At 40.7% G+C, this 23,789-nt stretch overlaps 1 protein-coding gene and 1 long non-coding RNA gene across 2 annotated transcripts in view; one reads left to right on the forward strand and one right to left on the reverse strand.

Annotated features, from left to right (window-relative positions):
- Positions 1–432: 432 nt before the first annotated feature.
- LOC111954713 (major histocompatibility complex class I-related gene protein) lies at positions 433–19,562 on the reverse strand. Its single transcript, XM_023974602.2, has 8 exons — positions 19,375–19,562; positions 16,885–17,145; positions 3,466–3,744; positions 2,861–3,175; positions 2,512–2,628; positions 2,181–2,198; positions 1,845–1,922; positions 433–1,717 (listed from the first exon to the last, which is right to left on the reverse strand). Exons 1-7 carry the CDS (start codon positions 19,430–19,432, stop codon positions 1,873–1,875), a joined length of 1,098 nt encoding a protein of 365 aa, XP_023830370.1. The 5' UTR covers positions 19,433–19,562; the 3' UTR covers positions 433–1,717; positions 1,845–1,872.
- The window catches only part of LOC139023306 (uncharacterized), an 81,959-nt gene continuing 59,021 nt past the window's right edge, over positions 852–23,789 (forward strand). Inside the window, exon 1 of the long non-coding RNA XR_011474441.1 lies at positions 852–1,002. This is a non-coding gene — a long non-coding RNA (uncharacterized lncRNA). The remainder of the gene's footprint in view (positions 1,003–23,789) is intronic.

The raw sequence follows: 23,789 nt of genomic DNA on the forward strand, positions 1-23,789 counted from the left end.
TCTCAGCTTTATAAATGAGTCACTGTGGATATGTGTGCAGTAGTTACATGGGGAGTATACTATATTTTCCCAGTGGGTTATTATAGAGAATTACATCCCTTACAGAAACTACATTCCATAAAACAGTCTAGCAACATTGATATCTGTTGCCAGGCAGGATTCTGTGCAACAGGTCCTGGTGAATAGCATGATGGGCTATTACATTTCAGCCCTAGAGGGCAGAAGTACTGCTACAGATACTGTTCTCCCTGGCAGTTTACTGATCAATAAATATAATTGATTCATCGGCCAGAGTTCACTCACCTGTTTTCCAGGTCTGAATCAGTCCAGATATAAAGAAAATGATAACTAGCAGTGCTGTGGACCTCCAGACAAGCATGATTTATTCTCTATCATATGATCATGTTCAAGACAAAAGAGACAGTGCAGAGATTATCACTATTTTAATAAGGATTTTATTCAAACATCTTTCATACAGGTCAACAAAATATCTCAAACATTATTTATTCAAAAGCCTATTACAAAAGAATTGTGGAACTCCTACACCTACAGTACACTAAACAGTACCCAAAATGAGTATAGGCCACTATTTAGTTACGCCTGTTGTTGTTTACAGCCAGTGCTTGACTTGGACTCAAATAGGTGCCGGTACTCAAAGAAACAGTATAGAGATTAGCCCTTTTCTAAGAAGCATTTTATTAAAACATTTACATATCAGACACTTTTATCCAGAACGAGGAGCAATTACGTTGACAGATTTTTACCTAGTCGGCTCGTGGATTCAAACCAGCAACCTATCAGTTTCTGGCCCAACGCTTAAGCGCTAGGCTACCTGCTACCCCATAATTTTTCATACAGGTGATCAAAATATAAATTACTTCTTAAACCCATATATAAAATGATATTGTTCCACTTCAAGTCCTGTTCAGAACATATCTTACTGCAAACATTAAAAGGTCCAGAATGACACTTTCATAAAAATGTTTTAGACTTTATTGAAAGGTGTAAGAACATTATTACAGAATGCATGAATTTGGTCTCTAATTGGTCTTGTTAGGCTGGTTGATTATGCATACCTTAAATGGATCACATTTACACTTGCAATAAAATACATGTTCACTTGCCCCATCACCAACTACAGACCGTATAGTCTGTACGGTCTGTACATCATAAATCAAAATGTATCATAAAATCAAAACAGCTAGAAAAACAACGCCACTTTCGGTAAAATAGAAAAATGTACAAATGGAACATGTGGATCGGCCTTGTCTGGCTTATAGCCATACAATTAAACAAGTTAGTGTGAGCAAAGTTATAACGTCACACAATTACTGTATCTTATACCACCAAAACCTACAAACAAAACCATCTAATGCTTTCCAGAAACACACTTTCATGGTGTTTAATTGATTGTAATATACCTGTAAGACTGAGATACTGTACTGTGAGACTGAGATACTGAGATCACATAGTGGCAATATTACATTATATAATTCAACAAAATTCCATTTTAAAAAGCCAAACCATGGATTAAATTAAAGTAAAACTGTTTCAAGGAAATCACCAAAGAATATTTCTGACAGCAGATTTTTTTAAATATATGGATTCTAAGTTTACAGTGTGTGTAAACTTGTGTGTGTGAGACTGATGTGTGTGTGTGAGTATACGTATGTGTTACGTTCTTGGGAAGTTCAACATTTGTTGTTTCCATTCCTTCCTAAAACACATGAGAAGAGAGAGGTTACACGCATAAACACATTCCAAACAGTAGCATTGTGTTCCAGTGTGGTAGTGGTTGTTTCTCTAGTTTGGTCATTAATATGAGGACACCTTAAGTGACTTACTCTGATGTCACAGAAGTGCAGAGAGGACTCAAGTCTTCTGGGCACCTTTCCCAGAGTTCTCAGAGTCAGTGTCTGAAGCTAAAACAGAAATAAAGAGATTGATTTGAAAGATAATGAGTTCAGGTTAATTACCAAGTTCCTAATGCATGGTTCACAGTAAATAAAACCTTCCATATTAACTAAGTAGCTACATCAATTAACATTAAGTTTGAACCCGCATCACAATCTACAAGGAAGAGACACAACCACATTCTAAAATGGATACAGGCAAACACAAAACAAACAAAAATCTGTGATCTTTTCAGAATAGCAAACAACATGAAGGTCCCCACTTACTGCTGGCTGGAACAAAGCCTGAAACAGAGATAAACATCATGTTATTATTGATTCTGCTTTGTTGGAATATTACAATAGAAGAGCATGTTTGACAGTATTCTGAGTCCTGTATTCCTACTGCAGACATCACATACAACCTAAGTGACAACATTACTTTATTTACATGAATCAGATCAAATCAAACATACTGTACTTCTCCCATCACTAACTACACTGTATAATACTATTACTTGTAAACCAGTACTATGACTACTACTTCTAAACTACAAAGTAAATCACAGCTGATAATGTCTAAGATGACAGTGTCTCCTACATCCTTCTCTCCTCCCACCTGTCTTGCTCTTCTTCTTCCACATGACGACCCCAACAACAGCAACAACAACGACCAGGAGAGCTACAGCCACTCCAATGATGGGGGCCAAGCCAATGGTGTTTGGGTCATTTGCACCTGTAATCATCAGAACAGAGCATTCAGACTACAGTTCTAGATGGTACATTTTCATTTAAAATGAACTCCAAGCAGCATCCCTCAATGACAATAAAAGGTCAGGAGGTCAATGAGAACATGCAGTCAGAAAGGTAGCTTTATTGAGCAGATGAGTGAACTTACATGAGGATTATTGAGCACATTCAGTAGGAGGGTTGGGTATAGTGTATATTTGAATCTATCTCCATCTTACCCCTGTTGGTCTTTCCCCAGTTGGTTTGGATCTCAGACTCAGTCAGAACCTTGATGAAGTCCTCCTTGATACCAGTGACCTGAACCACACACCGATACTTGTTGTTCTTCCACTCTTCAGGCGTCACTGTGAGGTGGGTGTTTTTCTGGAAGGTTCCATCATCGTTGGGAAGAGTCTCTCCATGCTCCACATCTTCATGTTGGTCTTGTCCGTCTTTCTGCCAGAACACCATGACTCCACTGGGGTAGAAACCTGTAGCGTGGCAGGTCACTGGAGAGGAGGGGGTCTTCTGGAGCAGAGACACTGAGGGAGGGACTGGAGAGAGAGGGAGAGAGAAAGAGGGTCGGGGTGGTTGAAAGGTAAATAGAAAAGGGTGAGATGGAAAGAGTGTGTAGTGTAAGAAAAACAGAGCGGAAAAGACAAACACACAGAGATAGAATGGGACATAGGGGGAAGAAGATAAAAAGACAGTTAAATGATTTTAAGATCCTGCTAATGTTATTTAATGTGACTTCAAAACAATGCATTGTGAAATGATTCCTGATAATGAAATATCACATCCTTGCTGTGTAAGTCGAGCTATGTCATGTCATGTGTCTCTGTACCTGTCCTCATCAGAGTGCTCTTCCCATAGTCCAGATACTTCTTCAGCCACTCAATGCAGGTCTGGGTGAGGTAGTATTTCCTCTGCTCATTGTAAGCTATGTCTCTCTCCCACTTGTGTTTGGTGATGACTGCCTGTGGTGTTGGAGCGATCCACGTCTTGGTCTTCAGGTCAAATGCCACAAAATCCTCTCCATCATATCCAAACTGATTAAACCCCTTTGTGACTCCAGTGTCCTCATCCCACTCACAACCGTACATATTCACCCACGTGTGCACACCTGAGAGAGAGATATGATTAACACAGTTAATCATTCTGTTCTCCAGATTCAGTCTTCCAGTGGGATCTCTATCATCATGTATTAGTTGTTCAACCAGACTGGAATAAAACAGAGAGATCATCTCAGACCTCTACAGTGTGATGATGATGTCACACCTTCACCACAGAGACAGAGAGTTGATGATGAGACTCAGAGTGTGGATCTATTCTACACCAGCTGATGTTGGCTTGGTTCTATCTACTGTGTTGAAGATACACATTGTGTTCAGTATTTTTTAAATGTTTATAAAATTTTATTTAACCTTTATTTAACTAGGCAAGTCAGTTAAGAACAAATTCTTATTTACAATGACGGCCTACACTGGCCAAACCCGGACGACGATGGGCCAATTGTGTGCCGACCTATGGGACTCCCAATCACGTCCGGTTGTGATAAAACCTGGATAGTATACAGTAGCGCTATTCTAACAAATGGATGTTGATAAATAGAGGAAGTGAGAGAGGATCCTCTGTTCAGTCAGGAACAACAGGAGAGAGAGATGGAGAGACTAACATAAAGAAGATTATCTCTCAATGGCGCATGTTGTCTCTCTCTCCTCCCTGCTGCAGCAAACAGGCACCACAACACAGCATGTGTTTATCACGCTGTCCGTGGTGCTGAAGCTAGAACATATTTACAGCCATTTAGTTTTTTACTTGTTTTTCTGACTGAAAAGTTGTTACCAAAATCCCTAATTTGTTTAGGAAAAACATTCCCTGTTCTCTCTTGCTCTCCTTACTAGAAACAGGTATATGTCACATGCACATGACCAACAGCACCTGACCTTTAGCATATCATAATCACAGTAATAAATTGGTTATAACAAACTCCAAACATCGTAACACAGCAAAATGGATGCGGGGGATGTGAAAAACACATGTTTACTTGTTGCTCAGTGGGGAAAGGAGAAGTCAGATGTGTGAATACATTATTATTTTTCCTGACCATTTGGAACAGTGTAAACACTAAATATAGTAAATATGTACCAGGGTCTGTTCTAATGAACAAACAAAACAAAAAAACTAAAATATATATATAATGTATATATATTACACTGAACAGAAATATAAAAGCAACATGTAAAGTGTTGGTCCCATGTTTGATGAGCTGAAATAAAAGATCCCAGAAATGTTCCATATGTACAAAAAGCTTATTTCGCGCAATTTTTTTAATGTTCATTTCTCTGCCACCCCCATCTTAATTTGATAGTATTTGGCAGCACATCCAACTGGCCTCATAAATGCAGACCATGTGTATGGCGTCATGTGGGCGAGCGGTTTACTGATGTCAACGTTGTGAACAGAGTGCCCCATGATGGCAGTGGGCTTATAGTATGGGCAGGCATAAGCTACGGACAACGAACACAATTGCATTTTGTCGATGGCAATTTTAATGCACAGAGATACCGTGACGAGATCCTGAGGCCCATTGTTGTGCCATTCATCCGCTGCCATCACCTCATGTTTCAGCATGATAATGCACAGCCCCATGTCGCAAGGATGCTCTGGATCGACGTGTACAACAGCGTGTTCCAGTTCCCTCCAATATCTAGCAACTTCGCACAGCCATTGAAGAGGAGTGGGACAACATTCCACAGGCCACAATCAACAACCTGATCAATTCAAGATGTGTCGTTCTGCATGAGGCAAATGGTGGTCACACCAGATACTGACTGGTTTTCTGATCCACGCCCCTACCTTTTTTTTAAGGTATCTGTGATGCAGATGCAAATCTGTATTCCCAGTCATGTGAAATCCATAGATTACAGCCTAATGAATTATATATATTGTAACTCAGTAAAATCTTTGAAATTGTTAAAAGTTGTGTTTATATTTTTGTTCAGTATATCGTGAATTGCGATTAATTTATTGTTTAGGCTAATTATTCAAAGCTCCCTTTGGCATTTAGTGTAAAAACTAAAACGCTTGATTGCATTTCAAAGTACGAATGACTCGTCTGTGTGATGACATGAACAAATGATTGATTGATACAGTAGCCTATATATTGAAATGTAAGCCTAAGTAAGTTACGGTATTAACACATCTAAACAGGACGCGCCCTTAGGTCTACAGCTTGATGGAGGTTATACAAGGCTGCTATACTAAGCCTACTAATGATAATGACATGACTTATTATTATAATGATGACCATAATAATAATGCCTCAAGCTAATTGTCTGCAACAGTGAAATGGGATACTTCTATGTGAATTAATGAGAAGGTAGAACACACCTCAATTCAAACGGTTAGAAAATAAAACTTGTTAGAAAATAATTAGAAATTGACAAGTTGAAACATAGCCTATAAATAATCAGCAGGCAGCGTGGATTGGTTTGAGGGAAGCGCGGGTTAACGCCTTGATCACACCGACAGCGTCATTGCATCAAGGCTGCGTAACATTTTGCGCAGCTAGGCCACTATACTGACTGCAGGTATCTACACACGTGTTGCAGACGGTCGCATGCCGTTGTTAGACACATGGAGGAGAGAATCATTTTATGCTCAAAACCGTGTCTTTTTGACACAACCGCTGACAGCTACAGGGACATAAACACACAATAGGATTGCCAGGTCAGTTTAGTAGTGAGCTTGTTCTAGATGTGGCCAGCGAACTAACCTAGCCAATGTCTGTGTGTGTGTGAGTGTGAGAGAAATAGTAATATAAATTATGCTAGTTACTATCCATGATAATTTGGTCAAATAACCGTTTGTGTGAGAGTGTGAGTGTGTATGTGAGAAAGTGTGTGTGTGAGAGAGAGAGAGATAAATAGTAATAGAAATAATGGTAGATACTACCCCTGATCATTTGGTCAGATAACCGTGTGTCTGTGTATGTGTACAGTAGGTGACATGTCCATGATCGCTATCTAATAACTATAGTTATGCTAGGTAATGGTTTGGCTTATCATGTTCATGTCTATGTAGAAGACTGTAGGAAGGAGTGGAGAGGACTCAGGGAAAGGTATCAGAGAGAGAGAAGAAGAGGTCTGGGTCAGCAGCATCAGGCCAGCAGTCTTGGCACTTCTGCCACATTCTTTCTTTTCTGGATCCATTTATTGTGCCTAGGGCAACGAGTGGCAATTTTACAACCAGGCCCTGTGCGGACGCCACCGGTGCATCATAACCTTCTATGTCATCCACAAGTGTGACCAGCACCGCCACCGGTGCAGCGAGACCCTCTACGACATCTACGTCATCCACAAGTGCGGACGCCACCGGTGCATCGAAACCTTCTATGTCAGAGGTGCACAATTGGCGGACCTCGATTGGCGGACCCGTGTCCGGACCGAGTGAAGGTTCTATCTGGACCTCGACACATTTCTCATAAATAATTGTTATAATTAAATACTGATGTACACGTACTGCGCTGGCTCAGCGCAGCTGGGAAGGTCCCAGACAGCGCCCCATACTACCGTGTGTTGTCCAATCACGTGCTTTATTTAAATCACTTCACGAAACTCAGCCAATCAAAGTGAATGTTTAACATGCATGTTAGGAGACTGATGTTGTCAGAGAGAGAGACAGCGAGAGAAGCAAAAGCGGAAGCGAGAGGAGAAACTAATGGCGCAAAAGTCAGGACACCCGATACAGAAAACCGAGGTTTCAAAGAGGAGTGGACAGACAAATATGCCTTTWTCCTTCCCGCAGCGAGTGTCMAACCACTCTGCCTGATATGTTCAGAGACCGTGGCTCTAATAAAAMGTKCCAACGTGAAGCGCCACTACGAGACRAAGCACAGATCTTYTGAGCAAACATATCCACAGCAGTCTGAGGTGAGGACACAAACATATCCACAGCAGTCTGAGGTGAGGACACAAACATATCCACAGCAGTCTGAGGTGAGGACACAACCTATACCATAGCTGGGTAGCAACAATCACAGTCTGAGGTGAGGACACAAACATATCCACAGCAGTCTGAGGTAGGGACACGCAAAATAAAACTAACTCAAAGCCCAGTATGATCGGTGCACCAGAGTCCTCTCCCATGCATTCACTGCCCAACAACGTGCAAACGAATGTTCACTAAAAATAGCTTGGATTTTGGGTCAAACCAAAGGCCATTTACTGACGGGGGAGTGGTGATGGAGTGCGTGATGGAGTGCGTGTGATGTGGAGTGCGTGATGGAGTGGTGATGGAGTGGGTGGTGATGGAGTGCGTGAAAGCTGTTAGCCGAAACTTGACCGCGTAAACAAAAGACGAGCTGTGTGAAAAGATAACCAATCCAAACGTCGCGTTACAACACAGCAAGAAAGAAGCGACATAACTAAGCAGAGGACGTATTAACAAAGCTTGATGGAGCTATACCGGAGTGCACCATGCAGAGCATTAATGCTGTGATGAATCTACTGAATGTGAGTGGAATATGTCCATTTCTCTCACTAAAGAGAGATGGAGAAGTGAAGTGGGAGAGAGTAGGAAAGATAAATATTAAACCTGTGGTTTCTTATTTGTTATTTTTTGTTTGGAAGATGCAGTCTTGTTTTGCTTGAAATGAGAACATTTGTGATTGGCCTACTTTTATTTATTGATTAAGCTGCATATTTATTTTACCTCATGTTTAATGTGTCTGCATTGAAATGCGCAATACAATTGTTGAAATGTTATTGATTATTTGTTTATTAGCTATACATTTACAAGAACTACAATTGCCCAAATCATATCGCACGTTAGACATTTTAATGTTTGGACCTTGTGGGGAGAAAATGTTAGTCACTGGACCTCTTGAACTCTAATTGTGCACCCTGCTCTACGTCCCACAAGATGACCTCCACCGGTGCAGTGAGACCCTTAGAACTCTACGTCATCCACAAGTATGACCTCCACCGGTGCAGTGAGACCCTCTACGACATCATCCACAAGTATGACCTCCACCGGTGCAGTGAGACCTCTACGACCTCTACGTCATCCACAAGTATGACCACCACCGGGCAGTGAGACCTCTCCTACGTCATCCACAAGTATGACCACCACCGGTGCAGTGAGACCCTACGCCTCTACGTCATCCACAAGTATGACCACCACCGGTGCAGTGAGACCCTCTACGACCTCTACTCATCCACAAGTAACTCCACCGGTGCAGTGAGACCCTCTACGACATCCACAAGTAGGCCACCACGGTGCAGTAGACCCTCTACGACCCGAGATCCACCAAGTATGCCACCACCGGTGCTGCAGTGAGGACCCTGCTACGACCTCTACCGTCATCCACAGTTATGACCACCCGGTGCAGCCATGGAAGATGCTGAAATGGAGGAAGCACCTCTGGATCTGGGACCCGGTGATTATTAAGACCCTCACGGAAGTAACCACTGAGGACCTTGTTGAACWGGATGTGGCCGTGGAGACAAACGAGGAAACAGGGAGAAACGAAGAGGAACAACGTCAYACCAGGCGTCATCGGAGGTACAATACCAGCCCCCAGGTCCACTCAACTCATTTCAGCAGAGGCTCCTCCAAGCCGTCGAGAGGGATGTACCCCAACCTGAAGCTCACAGAGAGGAGGGTGAAGAGACCCTTGTTGCCATGCCAACCCTGAAGAGGCTGCCTCAGCCAAGAAAGGCAACAGTCAAGGTTCAAATTAATCAGCTGCTTTTCGAAGCCGAGTTCAACGGTCCGTTTTCCCCCCCACAACACAGGTAGTGTCATAAGTACTGAGATAGTGAAGTGAAGTAGGTCATTTTTACAGTATACTCATGTAGGCTAATTGGTATTTCAGATCGAAGTATTAATATGAGGCAAATGTATAGCTGTTGTTTCTGGGTTGGAAAATATCCTAAAACAACAGTTAGCTGTCTAAATATTTGCCTGTCATGTCCATCTTTTGATCTGAAATACAAATTCCATGAGTAAACCGCAAGAATGACCAACTTTACCGCACTGTTCCAATATTTATGCCATTAACTACACTATACAAGCAGTATTTAGTTAACACACATCTCACCTTCTATGGTGTTATACTATGTAATGAGATGGAGTCAATTTAGCCGAGCAGCTGACAGGAAGGACAGGAAGAGGAGAGGAGGTGTCTGGTTGTTGTTTAGACCTCCCTTACTGTACCTTTCCTTTCACACGTGTCAATCTGTTTAAATTCAGTCAATTCATGAAGTCAATTGTTACAACATATTTAGGATAGCATTCATTATTAGTGTTACATAGATTTCTGAATTGACTGAATTGAAACTCGCACACCGGAGAACTCACAGATGCTCTTGTTGGTCTCTTACAAGACTAAAGGTGAAAGTATTTCTTTCATTTAAAACCACCTGAAAACCATGGTGTTGAAACGTGCTGTGAAGCTATGTTCCATGGACTGGTCCATGACGTCCAGGGACTATTCGTTTGTTTAGCTGTGTTATGGCTACACGTTATTTTCTTTTTTTCAGAGACTGAGACTCTGTTCTTCTCCTCGAGGCACCTCACATGTCCAGTGCCCCGCCCTTTAATCTCCCTATGCCTGAGGAGGCTGTTGAGATGAATGGTGGTGGATAACCATAGGGGTGGAGCAGAGGCAGGTAGAGGGGAGAAGGCAGGCAGACTGGTGAGGGGGTGGGTTGACTGTCTGTATTACTATCTCTCTCCATGGGAGAATCTAAACTGTATTTCCTTGACTCCTCATGTAAGCTCTCCTCGCCTCCTTCTCAAAGCCCATTTGAGGAGAAGGTCAGAGAGAGGGAATGTCAGGTTCCTTCAGGCTGACCTTCTCCTCCAATGAGTTTTGAGCGGGAGGTGAGGAGAGAGGACGTGAGGAAACAATGAAATGCAACTGAGTTTTTCCAAATGTCCTCAATTGAGATTTTCCAACTGTCTTTATTCTGCTTATTATGTCCTTATTAGTAGGCTTTTTGAGTACAACATTTATGGAATTCATAAAGTAAATAGTTACTCTATAGTATAGCATCCATTATTAGTTGTACATAGATTGCATGAAAATTGACTGAGTTGAAACTCACACAGCAGAGAATTCAGATGATCTTGTTGTTTTTCAAAAGGTGACATTTGACACACACACACACACACCTCTCCACCTCAGATCTCCGGTGCCCTGCCCTCTCTCTCTTTATGTCTGAAGACCCCTACTACGTCTAGGCTTTATGAGTTGTCCCTGTATCTGTCTGCAGTTGTGCCAAAAATACATGATCTTGTTGTTCTCTTACAGATTACAGGTGATTTGTGTGTTTAGCTACACATACATTTTTGTATTTTTAGACGCACATACATGCACACACACACACACACACACACACACCTCTTTCAATACTTTTTTATTTTTTGTAAACATTTTGATGAGTTCTGACCAAAACCTGGAACACTGTTAATTATCAGGTATCCTATTGAAATATTGAGGGCTATAGTCTAGGGTCTACACCAGAAGGAATGGGTATCTGTAGGAGGAGTGTATATGTATATGGTAATTACTTCTGGAATGTATTGTTTAAAGTAACAGTGATCCCACGTGGCAGGAACTGAAAAGGCTGGAGAGATATGTGAGAAAGGGGGTCGAGGTCAGGTCACGTTAAGAGAGAAGGAACAGTTTATTGCTCGAACCACTTAACTTCCTGCCTAGCCATAGAGATGTAATGTTTAAAGRGAAGGAGGAGACTCCACCCAAACTGGGGTACATATACTACCACTGATGGAAATATGTTTTTGTCTTATGCAGTTGTATGACCCAATGGGTGAATAAACTCGGTTTAAGCTTTACTAATCGTCCGTGAATTTTACTCGGTTCATTTAGAACCTAACACCTGTCATGTTCTTTCCCATTTTTTCAAAGGCAGTTTCATTTGTTTATTAGTATCTCATTTAGACCTAATCTTCTTATTTCCTCCCTATACCTTTGCAGATCTAAGCAGTGGTGGGAAAAGTACCCAATTGTCATACTTGAGTAAAAGTAAATACCTTAATAGAAAAAGACTCAAGTAAAAGTGAAAGTCACCCAGTAAAATACTACTTGAGTAAAAGTATTTGGTTTTAAATATACTTAAGTATCAAAAGTAAATGTATAAATAATTTCAATAATTCCTTATATTAAGCGAACCAGACGGCACCATTTATTTTTTATTTTTTAATTAACGCATGGCCAGGGGCACACTTCAACACTCAGACATCATTTACAAACAAAGCATGTGTGTTTAGTGAGTCCGCCAGATCAGAGGCAGTAGGGACGACCAGAGAAGTTCTCTTGAGAAGTGGGTGAATTCTACCATTTTCCAGTCCTGCTAAGCTTTCAAAATGTAATGAGTACTTTTGGGTGTGAGAGAAAATGTATGGAGTAAAAAGTACATGATTTTCTTTAGGAATGTAAAGAAGTAAATGTAGAAGCTGTCAAAAATATAGATAGTAAAGTAAAGTACAGATGCCACCAAAAATACTAAAGTAGTACTTTAAAACATTTTTCCTTAAGTATTTTACACCACTGGATCTCAGACAATATTAAAGTAAAAACCCGTTCTCTTCCTAATTAGTTTTTTTCTCCACCTGCATGTTGTCAGACCAGTGAAGCTGGTGGAAAACTGTACTATTTGTAAGGACCCTAGGTTAGCCTTTCCCATTGTTATCATACTAACTGTATGTCCTATAACCTTAATTAGAGCTCCTGCTCACCTGATGTAGCATGCCAGGTGTGTATAATACTGATGTTAATGGGACTCCACCTGCCTGCTATCGGGACTTCAACCATCCCTGGACCCACACAGACCTGTGCTTTCGGCAAGGCTGGTCCCGGTCCAACAGCGCAATCAAGACCACCTTCCTCAACATTGGTCTCATTGTTGAAAGAGCCTACTATCTGCTATCTAGACTATTTATCATTGCAATTCCCTCCAAAACGATGCATTTGAGAGAAATTATATTATAGGCTGTCACAATAAATGCGTAGATGTCATCGAATAAATAATATGTATGCTACTTGGCAAATGTATTAATATAAAATTCTAATAAATATTTGTTTTATTATGTCATCTATTATATGTTTTACTGGATATGTGTGCAACAAAAGTTCAACCTTCACATTTTGCTACTTTCTGTCAAGTCCACACATACAGTTTTATGCAGATGTTCGATAAATCCAACGTATGCACCACACAGAACGTACTGCAACTGCCCCTGTAACGCAATGCTCCATTGGAAATGAATGTACTTCTGGTGTACCAAAACACAATGACGCAGYCAGTGTGATCGAGGCGTAACTGTCCTGTTGCTTAACAAYCACGTTTTGGAACAGTGAGTGCGTTCTGAYTTCACACACATAAWAAAAGATATTTGGAACTCACAMGTGAAAAGGTTAGGMGCACTGTTTGATGAAATAWTTAAGACAAATAAATGACTCAAGAGGGAGTCAGACGGCCACGATGTGTTAAATAAATGACAGTGAGTGCTTTTGACTGGCGCACGCTGTCTCCTCTCCTCCCTGCTGCAGCAAACAGGCACCACAACACAGCAAGTGTTTATCACGCTGTCCGTGGTGCTGAAGCKGCAACMTAATTACAGCCATTTAGTTTCTTACTTGTTTCTCTGWCTGAAAAGTTGTTACCGAAGWCCCTCATTWGTTTAGGAAAAACATTCCCTATACCCTGAACCCCTTGCTCTCTTTACGTGAAACAGGTATGCATCGCATGGACGTGACCAATAGGACCTGACCTATAGCCAATCATAGGGCTGGGCGATACGGACTGAAAATCATATTGTGATTTTTTTCAAACTTATTGGCAATTCACAATATATATCAATATTTTTGATGTTGTCTCTTAATATGCGTTGTTGTACAATTAGAGGTCAAATACAGTGCATTTCAAACAGTCAGCAGTAATCTAATGAACTCAGGGCTTGTGAAGTTATACCTGGGCCTCTCACTAGCCTTTCACAACCATAAGACCCACTAATAATTGTATTATTTTATCAAATAGTTTAACTTGCTTTTTTGTTGTTGCAATAATCACTGATCTGGCTTTCAAGTCTGTCTAATAAAATGCAATTTTTTGTTACAAATGTACCTAGAACCATGCATAATGCACATTCACTATTAATGACTAACTTCTTGTAGCAGGCATTAGGCTGTAGAACATAAACACAGGTCTCATCACATGTCTCTCAAGCCCATGTGCCAGTGATTAACCAGCTAATCTTTATATTTCAAGATTATCCAACTTGGATCTATTTGCTAGTTAACAAGGCAGAACAGTTGAATTGTTATGAACACACCCTTCTGTCGGTCTCCAACTGTTTGAACAGCATGCTAGCCTGTCCACTTTGTTCACATGTTGAAATCAAGTGGCCTACCTTATTTCTCAGAATGAGAACGAGTTACCAATTCCTTGTATAATTGTGTTTGATGGTTATTGCACATTTATAAAACACAGACTAGACAGCTAGTATAACAGTCTCTGGCTAAAATGCTGCTAGCAGTACACCAACGCAGCATGCGACAAACTGAGCATTCATTTTCCAGAATCAACGTTCATCGATACACTCATTTTAGTAATGTCTGCTCTGTGTGCAATTTGAGTGTTGAGACATAAAAAGGGAATCGTTAGAGAAGTTGACTTCTCCTCTACTACAGTAATGTCTCAATGTGTTTTAGTGTCCATATGACCCATTCTGTTGGACCAAAACTCAAATGCAAATTGCAAGTTGAAACCGCTTGTCAGAGAGGAAGATGTGATCTCTCATCTCTGTTGGCGTGAGAGGCAGGGGGGAGGGGGGGCTTGGTGTGTGTGTAAACAGAGAGGAAGAGGCAAAGCGAGAGGTTTCACTCCCGATAAAATCTGTCTAAAATAAGCCCAATGAGTTTCTATGGGCTTATTTTGGACCTAAGCTCGTCACCTGCCTTCCCGCCTTTGGGACAACGACTCCCATTGCTAGGGCGGAAAGATGTGCATCTCTTCAGTATATACAGATCTCTGGTGTAAATGGGGAGGTGCACGCAGCACAGAATGAGTGAAAGAGACCAAAAATACAACAAGAACAAGCGGACAAACGCTCATAAAAACGAAAAAGAACAAAACCTTGGTTCTTGCGATACAGGCATTTGGAATACCGCGCAAAAACATACATTCGAGTTAATAAAATTAATTAGATATATCACCCAGCCCTAGCCTATCATAATCCCATCAACAAATTGGTTATAACAAACTCCAAACACAGCAAAATGGATGTGGAGGACATGAAAAAGAAACTTGAAACAGGGGAATGTTTACTGTTTGCTCTGATGGGAAAGGGGAAGACAGACGTGTGGAAGACTTGACTTAGTTGTGGAAACTACTGCAGATGATGAAAAAGGAGGGTGGAGGAGCAAGAACTGTCTGAGTATTATGTGTGACAAACAGGTGATGTTAGATTACAATATTATTGTTCCTGACCATTTGGAACAACACTAAATAAATTATAAGTGTACCAGAGAGTCTGTTCTAACGAGATAAATAAATATATAAAGCCTTTATTACAACAAACACAAAAAACAGTTGCATGCAATCGAGAATTACGGTTTATTTCTTGTTTAGGCTAATTATTCAAAGCTCCCTTTGTTATTTTGTTTTAAAACAAAAATGCTTAATTGCATTTCGAAGCACGAATGACTCGTCTGTGTGATGACATGAACCAATGATTGATTGATACAGTAGCCTATATGTTGAAATAAGCAAGTTACGGTATTAATAATAAACAGGATGCGCTCTTAGCCCTACAGCTTGATGCGATTATACAAGGATACTACTATACTAAGCCTACTAATGATAATGACATTCTTATTATAATGATGATTATAATAATAATAGTAATAATAACAACGAGGAGGAGATCAAGAAAAGGAGGGTATAGGAACAAGAACTGCCTGCATATTGTGTGACAAACAGGTGCCGTTAAATTACAATGTACATTTTCTGTCCGTTTGGAACAGTTTTGATGGATCCTGTTCAAATGTAACATGATTCAAGTTAAACTGTAGTTTGTATCCTGTTTAGTGAATGATTACTGTGAGTATTAATGGAGTTTATACCATGAAAATAGACCTAATTAAGTTAAGGTTTCCTCATCTCCTCACTCCTCTGCATGGTTCTCAACACCAATATGCTGGTTAACTTTGCTATTATGGATATAGCAACATATAGGGAAAGGTGCCAATTCAACGGTGGACTGAAGATTATGTTTCAGAACCGCGGAAAGCGACCGCTATCCAATGTGGGAGAAAGTACATCTGATATAAATAATACTATATTTATTAGTGTTGCACCATTGTTCTTATAGAAACATATACCATTTCAGTAGCACATGTCTTTGATGGACTGTACCAACCCCCAATGGATTAGTCTACTGACACAGGAGCCAATCAGACAGGTGGCTTGTGCACCTTGGATAAAACAAAACAATTTGAAACTGCTCGACTAAGGAAATCTCCTTCGACCAACAGCCTTTCGACCAAACAATCAACCAGTTGACTAAATGGGGTCAGCCCTAGTAGAGAGTTCCCCTGAGAGACCTGATCAGCTCCAGCAGCAGAGTCCACAGGGAGTCACAGGGAGCTTTGGTCCATTAGAGCAGAGAAGACCAAAGACACATCATCATCATCACTATCATCATCACGATCATCATCATCACTATCATCATCATCATCATCATCACTAACATCATCATCATGTTCTACTCCTTTGCTTCTCTCTACTGTCTCATCAAATCAGAGAGACACTCAAAGAGGCTGAGGAAACTACAGCTCAACTGTGGGGGACAGACGGGGAGAACACAGCTGGACAGTGTGGATATCCATGCATGCACACGTTCATGCACACACATTCTAGACCAGAAATTATATTGTGTTAAATTAAACTGTGCCCCCCTTGCTTAAGAACCAAATGTCCACTTGATGTGATACCAGATCATATGCTTCTACCAATATATGATCACATCACATTTGACCTTACCAGTTATATGGTGAGATCGCATCTAACCTTCCAGTTTAATTTATAAATGAACGTGGTACAGAATCTGATGATGGAATTTAATTTAAGACAGAATCATCTTTATCCTGATTAACCATTCTGAAAAATGACCCCTGGAACGATCTATGGATATTTGATATCGAACTTCATAAGGATGGTACATCACTCACCTCCAGTCTGATTGAAACGCGGCTTGATATTCTCAATGCCTACTTTGAAGGTCTGCTCGGCACCAATAGAGATCAGAGTTTCTCTCTCCCAGTAGTCAGGCCCCTCAGATTTGGCCATCCAGTCCTGTCTGGGAGTTTCTCTGCGGATGACGCTGTCATAGTACGAGATGGGCTCTCCATTCACCAACCCAACAGTCACAAATTCTGGGAAGGCTGGTATTCCTGAGGTCGCAGTGTACACATAACGCAGTGAATGCGTAGCTGCAAAGTAGATAAATATTTTTGAATTATTTGAATGCCATGATTTAACTCCATAGCAGTAAAAATTGGACACCTTGAAAAAATGAAATTCCTTCCTGAAAGTATAACTCCTGACATTACTAGAGCCGAGAATAAACCTTGACCTACATACACAGATATTTACTATCTCTTATATGGAATTATTATATGTGCAAATAGTATGGCTCAACAAAATAAAAATCCTTCTAATGTCTTGCTTAGATGAATCCAGTGAATCCATCCATTACTGTCCCAGCAGGTGTGATCTTTGTATTGTACTGCCACCTAATGGATACAACTGGGAATATGCAAACCTTTTTGCCTTGAATACAAGCCAAATTAATGACAAGCCAAATCCAAGCCATGATTAAGGCCCATGAATAAAGTGATTTAATTCCAGTGAACACTTAATATCTACCAACCCACATCAAAGGTGTGCCAACTTATATAAAGTCATAACTAGTTTCCAGGCAGAACAGGGAGAACCATGTTACTAGGAAAGCAGTTTGATCATTACAGTTTATTAGCAATGCTATAGTATAGAACTAGAAAATCATATAGCCTAAATGCACAACTAAATTCAACACTATTCAACAAAGAAACCTATAGTGAAACAAACAATATTTTGGTAGTAGACCCAACCAACAGTGATAATGGAAACTGTGATTTTCATTTTCAAAAACTCCTAAAAGGACACTTTGGACATTAGTAATAACCATAATTACATAAGCCCATCAATAATATTTTTTACTCTAGGAATTAAAAACATATTAAGCTGTTGCAGCCTATTCATTGAAAAACATGGTTTGCTTTCTAAAACTGAGTGAGTGCATCATGACTAGATTTCATGCAGTTTACTCCAATGCTCAAGTCTCTACTGCCTGCCATCTCCTCAGAGAGCCTATCCTACCTCATTGTGTATATACACAACATATCCAATATATGTGGACATCTATCTGCTCGTCAAACATCTCATTCCAAAATCATGGGTATTAATATGGAGTTGGTCCCCCCTTTGCTGCTATAACAGCCTCCACTCTTCTGGGAAGGCTTTACACTAGATGTTGGAACATTGCTGCGGGGATTTGCTTCCATTCAGCCACAAGACCATTAGTGAGGTCGGGCACTGATGTTGGGCGATTAGGCCTGGCTCGCAGTCGGCGTTTCAATTCATCCCAAAGCTCTCGAAGGAGTTGAGGTCAGGGCTCTGTGCAGGCCAGTCAAGTTCTTCCACACCAATCTCAACAAACCATTTCTGTATGGACCTTGCTTTGTCATGTTGAAACAGGGGGCCTTCCCCAAACTGTTGCCACAAAATTGGAAGCACAGAATCGTCTAGAATGTCATTGTATGCTGTAGCGTTAAGATTTCCTTTCACTGGAACTAAGGGGCTTAGCTCCAGACCATTATTCCTTCTCCACCAAACTTTAAAGCTGGCAGTATGCATTCGGGCAGGTAGCAATCTACTGGCAGCTGCCAAACCCAGATTATTCCGTCGGACTGCCAGATGGTGAAGCGTGATTCATCACTCCAGAGAACGTGTTTCCACTGCTCCAGAGTCCAATGGTGGTGAGCTTTACACCACTCCAGCTGACGCTTGGCATTGCGCATGGTGATCTTATGCTTGTGTGCGGCTGCTCGGCCATGGAAATCCATTTTATGAAGCTCCCGATGAACAGTTATTGTGCGGAAGTTGCTTCCAGAGGCAGTTTGAACTCGGTAGTGAGTGTTGCAACCAAGGTCAGAGGATTTTTAATGCTTCACCACTCTGCGGTCCATTCTGTCAACTTGTGTGGCCTACAACTTTGTGGCTGAGCTGTTGCTGCACATACAGTTGACCCGGGCAGCTCTAGCAGGGCATACATTTGACTACCCGACTTGTTGGAAAGGTGGCACATTCTACTGCCAATGCTTGTCTATGGAGATTGCATGGCTGTGTGTTTGATTTTATACACCTGTAAGCAACGGGTGTGGCTGAAATAGCTAAATCCACTAATTTGAAGGGGTTTACACATACTTTTGTAGATATAGTTTATGTAATAACATTTCCAGATGTCCTACTGAGAAAAAGTGCTCACATTGTAATCATAAAAAACTTGCAGACTTTGTGAAAGTTCATAGGTCTTAATAAAAGCATAAATATATACATAGCTTAAACAAACGGGGGAGAAACAAAAAAAATTCCTAAATCTAAAATAAATGTATACTGACCAGCAGATGCGCAATGAAGAAGGCCTACTCCCAGAACCACAAGGATAAAACCTTTCATGTTGAAGTTGGTCTGTCAATTTCACTGAGGTTAAATAACACGATCAATTTAATCAATTCCCGATGTGTTTTTCTCGCTGACAATCTCTCCACAGAAAAATCGTGGATCTCTCACTCTTCACGAGTCAGCCTCATATGACCAGAAAGAACGTTTCGCACCAATACATAAAGAGCTTGAATATGTGTTTTGAGCCAATGAGAATTTAGCTCGCTCAAGCATCAGTAAAATCTGGGTGGAACCAAAAAGCAGAGGTTGACTTTCACGAAACTGAAAGTAAGTTGTATGTGTTTTATCAATGAACCATATGCCCAAAACAGTGGTGTACTTGGGCCTGGACAATATAAACACTACCATTCAAAAGTTTGGGGTCACTTAGAAATGTCCTTGTTTTTGAAAGAAGAAGCATCCCGGAGTCGCCTCTTCCCTTTTGACGTTGAGACTGGTGTATTGCAGGTACAATTTAATAATGAAGCTGCCAGTTGAGGACTTGTGAGGTGTCTGTTTCTCAAACTAGACACTCTAATGTACTTGTCCTCTTGCTCAGTTGTGCACCGGGGCCTCCCATTCCTCTTTCTATTCTGGTTAGAGCCAATATGCGCTGTTCTGTGAAGGGACTAATACACAGCGTTGTACGAGATCTTCAGTTTCATGGCAATTTCTCGCAATAGCCTTCATTTCTCAGAACAAGAATAGACTGATGAGTTTCAGAAGAAAGTTCTTTGTTTCTGGCCATTTTGAGCCTGTAATCGAACCCACAAATTCTGATGCTCCAGATACTCAACTAGTCTAGACAGGGACAGTTTTATTGCTTCTTTAATCAGGACAACAGTTTTCAGTTGTGCTAACATAATTGCAAAAGGGTTTTCTAATGATCAATTAGCCTTTTAAAATGATAAACTTGGATTAGCTAACACAACGTGCCATTGGAACACAGGAGGGATGGTTGCTGATAATGGACCTCTATACGCCTATGTAGACATTTCATTTAAAAAGTCTGCCGTTTCCAGCTACAATAGTAATTTACAACATTAACAATGTCTACACTGTATTTATGATCAATTTGATGTTATTTTAATGGACAAAAAATGTGCTTTTCTTTCAAAAACAAGGACATTTCTAAGTGACCACAAACTTTTGAACTATAGTGTATGTGTACTAACTTTGATGGCTTTGTCAATGTGAAACTGTTTATGTATCCCGAGAGTGCATTCAGGTTCAAATATAGTGAGAAACTAAAGGCCTATAAATTACCAACGTCAATTGTATTAATGTTTATTATGTCTATCAATTTCTATGTCATCACCTCACATGCTCCTTGAAAGACTAGAGAGTGATGCTAATTAATTTTCATGGTCATCAGCACTAGTATAAGCTGTTTTTCAACTCTGTTCTGTTGCGGCTGTTACACTGAGATCATGTTTCTAAACAGAGCAATATCTCAAACACCATCACTCCTTGCACTGGTATACGTTTGTAGGTTTCATTATCAATGTGTCATGAAAACACAGCGCATGTTGTAGGGGCAAATGAGGACATAAACAGTCAGACACATGAGATTGTGGAGCAATACAAAATCCTGACTGTCAGACAAGCCAACTAATTGAAAACTCTATTTGATCTGAAACAGAAGAAACTGGCTGATGACAGTCATAATGTAATTATACCAAGTCTATAATAGACACATGGTCTTAATACAGAAACATACAGTAAGAGACCACCACCTCACTGAGAGATCCTAACGCTCTTTAGAATGACCCTGTATTATGGTCAGACTTATGAATGAGAAGCTATATCTTTAACATTGATCATCTTCTTATTCTACACTGAACAAAAATATAAACGCAACATGCAACAATTTCAAAGATTTACTGAGTTACAGTTCATATAAGGAAATCAGTCAATTGAAATACATAAATTAAGCCTTAATCTATGGATTTCACGTCACTGGGAATACAGATGTGCATCTGTTGGTCACAGATACCTTAAAAAAATTCCCAGTTCTTCCATGGCCTGCATACTCACCAGACATGTCACCCATTGAGCATGTTTGGGATGCTCTGGATTGACGTGTTAGACAGCGTCTTCCAGTTCCCCCCAATATCCAGCAACTTCACACAGCTACTGAAGAGGAATGGGACAACATTCTACAGGCCACAATATACAGCCTGATCAACTCTATGCGAATGAGGTGTGTCACGCTGCATGAGGCAAATGGTGATCAGACCAGATACTGACTGGTTTTCTGATCCACGCCCCAAGCTTTTTTTTAAAAAGGTAACTGTGACCAACAGATCTATATCTGCATTCCCATTCATGTGGAATCCATAGATTAGTGCCTAATGAATGTATTTCAATTGACTGATTTCCTTACCCCATAATGACAGAGCGAAAACAGGATTTTAGAAATGTTTGCAAATTTATAAAAACACAAAACCAGAAATATCGTATTTACATAAGTATTCAGACCCTTTGCTATGAGACTTAAAATTCAATTTAAACACAATACCCCATAATGACAAAGCGAAAACAGGATTTTAGAAATGTTTGCAAATTTATAAAAACACAAAACCAGAAATACCGTATTTACATAAGTATTCAGACCCTTTGCTATGAGACTTAAAATTTAGCTCAAGTGCATCTTGTTTCCATTGGTCATCCTTGAGATGTTTCGACAACTTGATTGGAGTCCACCTGTTGTTAATTCAATTGCTTGGACATGATTTGGAAAGGCACACACCTGTCTATATAAGGTCCCACAGTTGACAGTGTATGTCAGAGCAAAAACCAAGCCATGAGGTCAAAGGAATTGTCCATAGAGACAGGATTGTGTCGAGGCACAGATCTGGGGAAGGGTACCAAGGGTACCATGCAGCATTGAAGTTCCCCAAGAACACAGTGGCCTCCATCATTCTTAAATGGAAGAAGTTTGGAACCACCAACACTCTACTTAGAGCTGGCTGCCCGGCCAAACTGAGCAATCGGGGGAGAAGGGCCTTGGTCAGGGAGGTGACCAACAACCCCATGGTCACTCTGACAGAAGTCCAGAGTTCCTCAGTAGAGATGGGAGAACCTTCCAGAAGGACAACCATCTCTGCAGCACTCCACCAATCAGGTAGAGTGGCCAGACGGAAGCCACTCCTCAGTAAAAGGCACATGACCGTCCACTTGGAGATTGCAAAAGGTACCTAATGGACTCTCTGACCATGAGAAACAAAATTCTTTGGTCTGATGAAACCAAGATGGAACTCTTTGGCCTGACCTAAGGTGAAGCATGATGGTGGCAGCATCATGCTGTGGGGATGTTTTTCAGCGGCAGGGACAGAGAGATTAGTCAGTACAGAGAGATCCTTGATGAAAACCTGCTCCAGAGTGCTCTAGACCTCAGACTGGGGTGAAGGATCACCTTCCAAAAGGCACCTCTCAGTCGGCTTCTGTTGAAACTGACAACGCACAAGTGGCTTCAGGACAAGTGTCTGAATGTCGTTGAGTGGCCCAGCCAGAGCCCGGACTTGAACCTGATCGAACATCTCTGGAGACACCTGAAAATAGCTGTGCAGTGATGCTCCCCATTCAACCTGACAGAGCTTGAGAGGATTTGCAAAGAAGAATGGGAGAAACTCCCCAAATACAGGTGTCCCAAGCTTGTAGCATCATACCCAAGACTACTCAAGGCTGTAATCAATGCTAAAGGTGCTTCAATAAAGTACTGAGTAAAGAGTCTGAATACTTATGTAAATGTAATATTTCAGTTTTTTACTTTTAATATATTTGCATAAAATTCTAAAAACCTGTTTTTACTTGGTCATTATGGGATATTGTGTGTAGATTGTTGAGGGGAAAAAGCAATTTAATACATTTTAGAATAAGGCTGTAATGTTTGTTGAGAACAAGTTCTCATTTACAATTGCGACCTGGCCAAGATAAAGCAAAGCAGTTCGACACATACAACAACACAGAGTTACACATGGAGTAAAACAAACATACAGTCAATAATACAGTAGAAAAATAAGTCTATATACAATGTGAGCAAATGAGGTGAGATAAGGGTGTAATGTAACAAAATATGGAAAAAATCAAGGGGTCAAAATAATATTTCCCAATGCATTGTATTTGGTGTGATCACCATTTGCCTCATGCAGTGTGACAAAACCTAATTTGCATAGAGTTGATCAGGCTGTATATTGTGGCCTGTAGAATGTTGTCCCACTCCTCTTCAATAGCTGTGCGAAGTTGCTGGATATTGGCGAGAACTGGAAGGCACTGTCTTACACGTCGATCCAGAGCATCCCAAACATGCTCAATGGGTGACATGTCTGGTGAGTATGCAGGCCATGGAAGAACTGGGACATTTTCAGCT

The sequence above is a fragment of the Salvelinus sp. IW2-2015 genome, linkage group LG30 (assembly GCF_002910315.2).
Source record: "Salvelinus sp. IW2-2015 linkage group LG30, ASM291031v2, whole genome shotgun sequence".
Taxonomy (NCBI): domain Eukaryota; kingdom Metazoa; phylum Chordata; class Actinopteri; order Salmoniformes; family Salmonidae; genus Salvelinus; species Salvelinus sp. IW2-2015.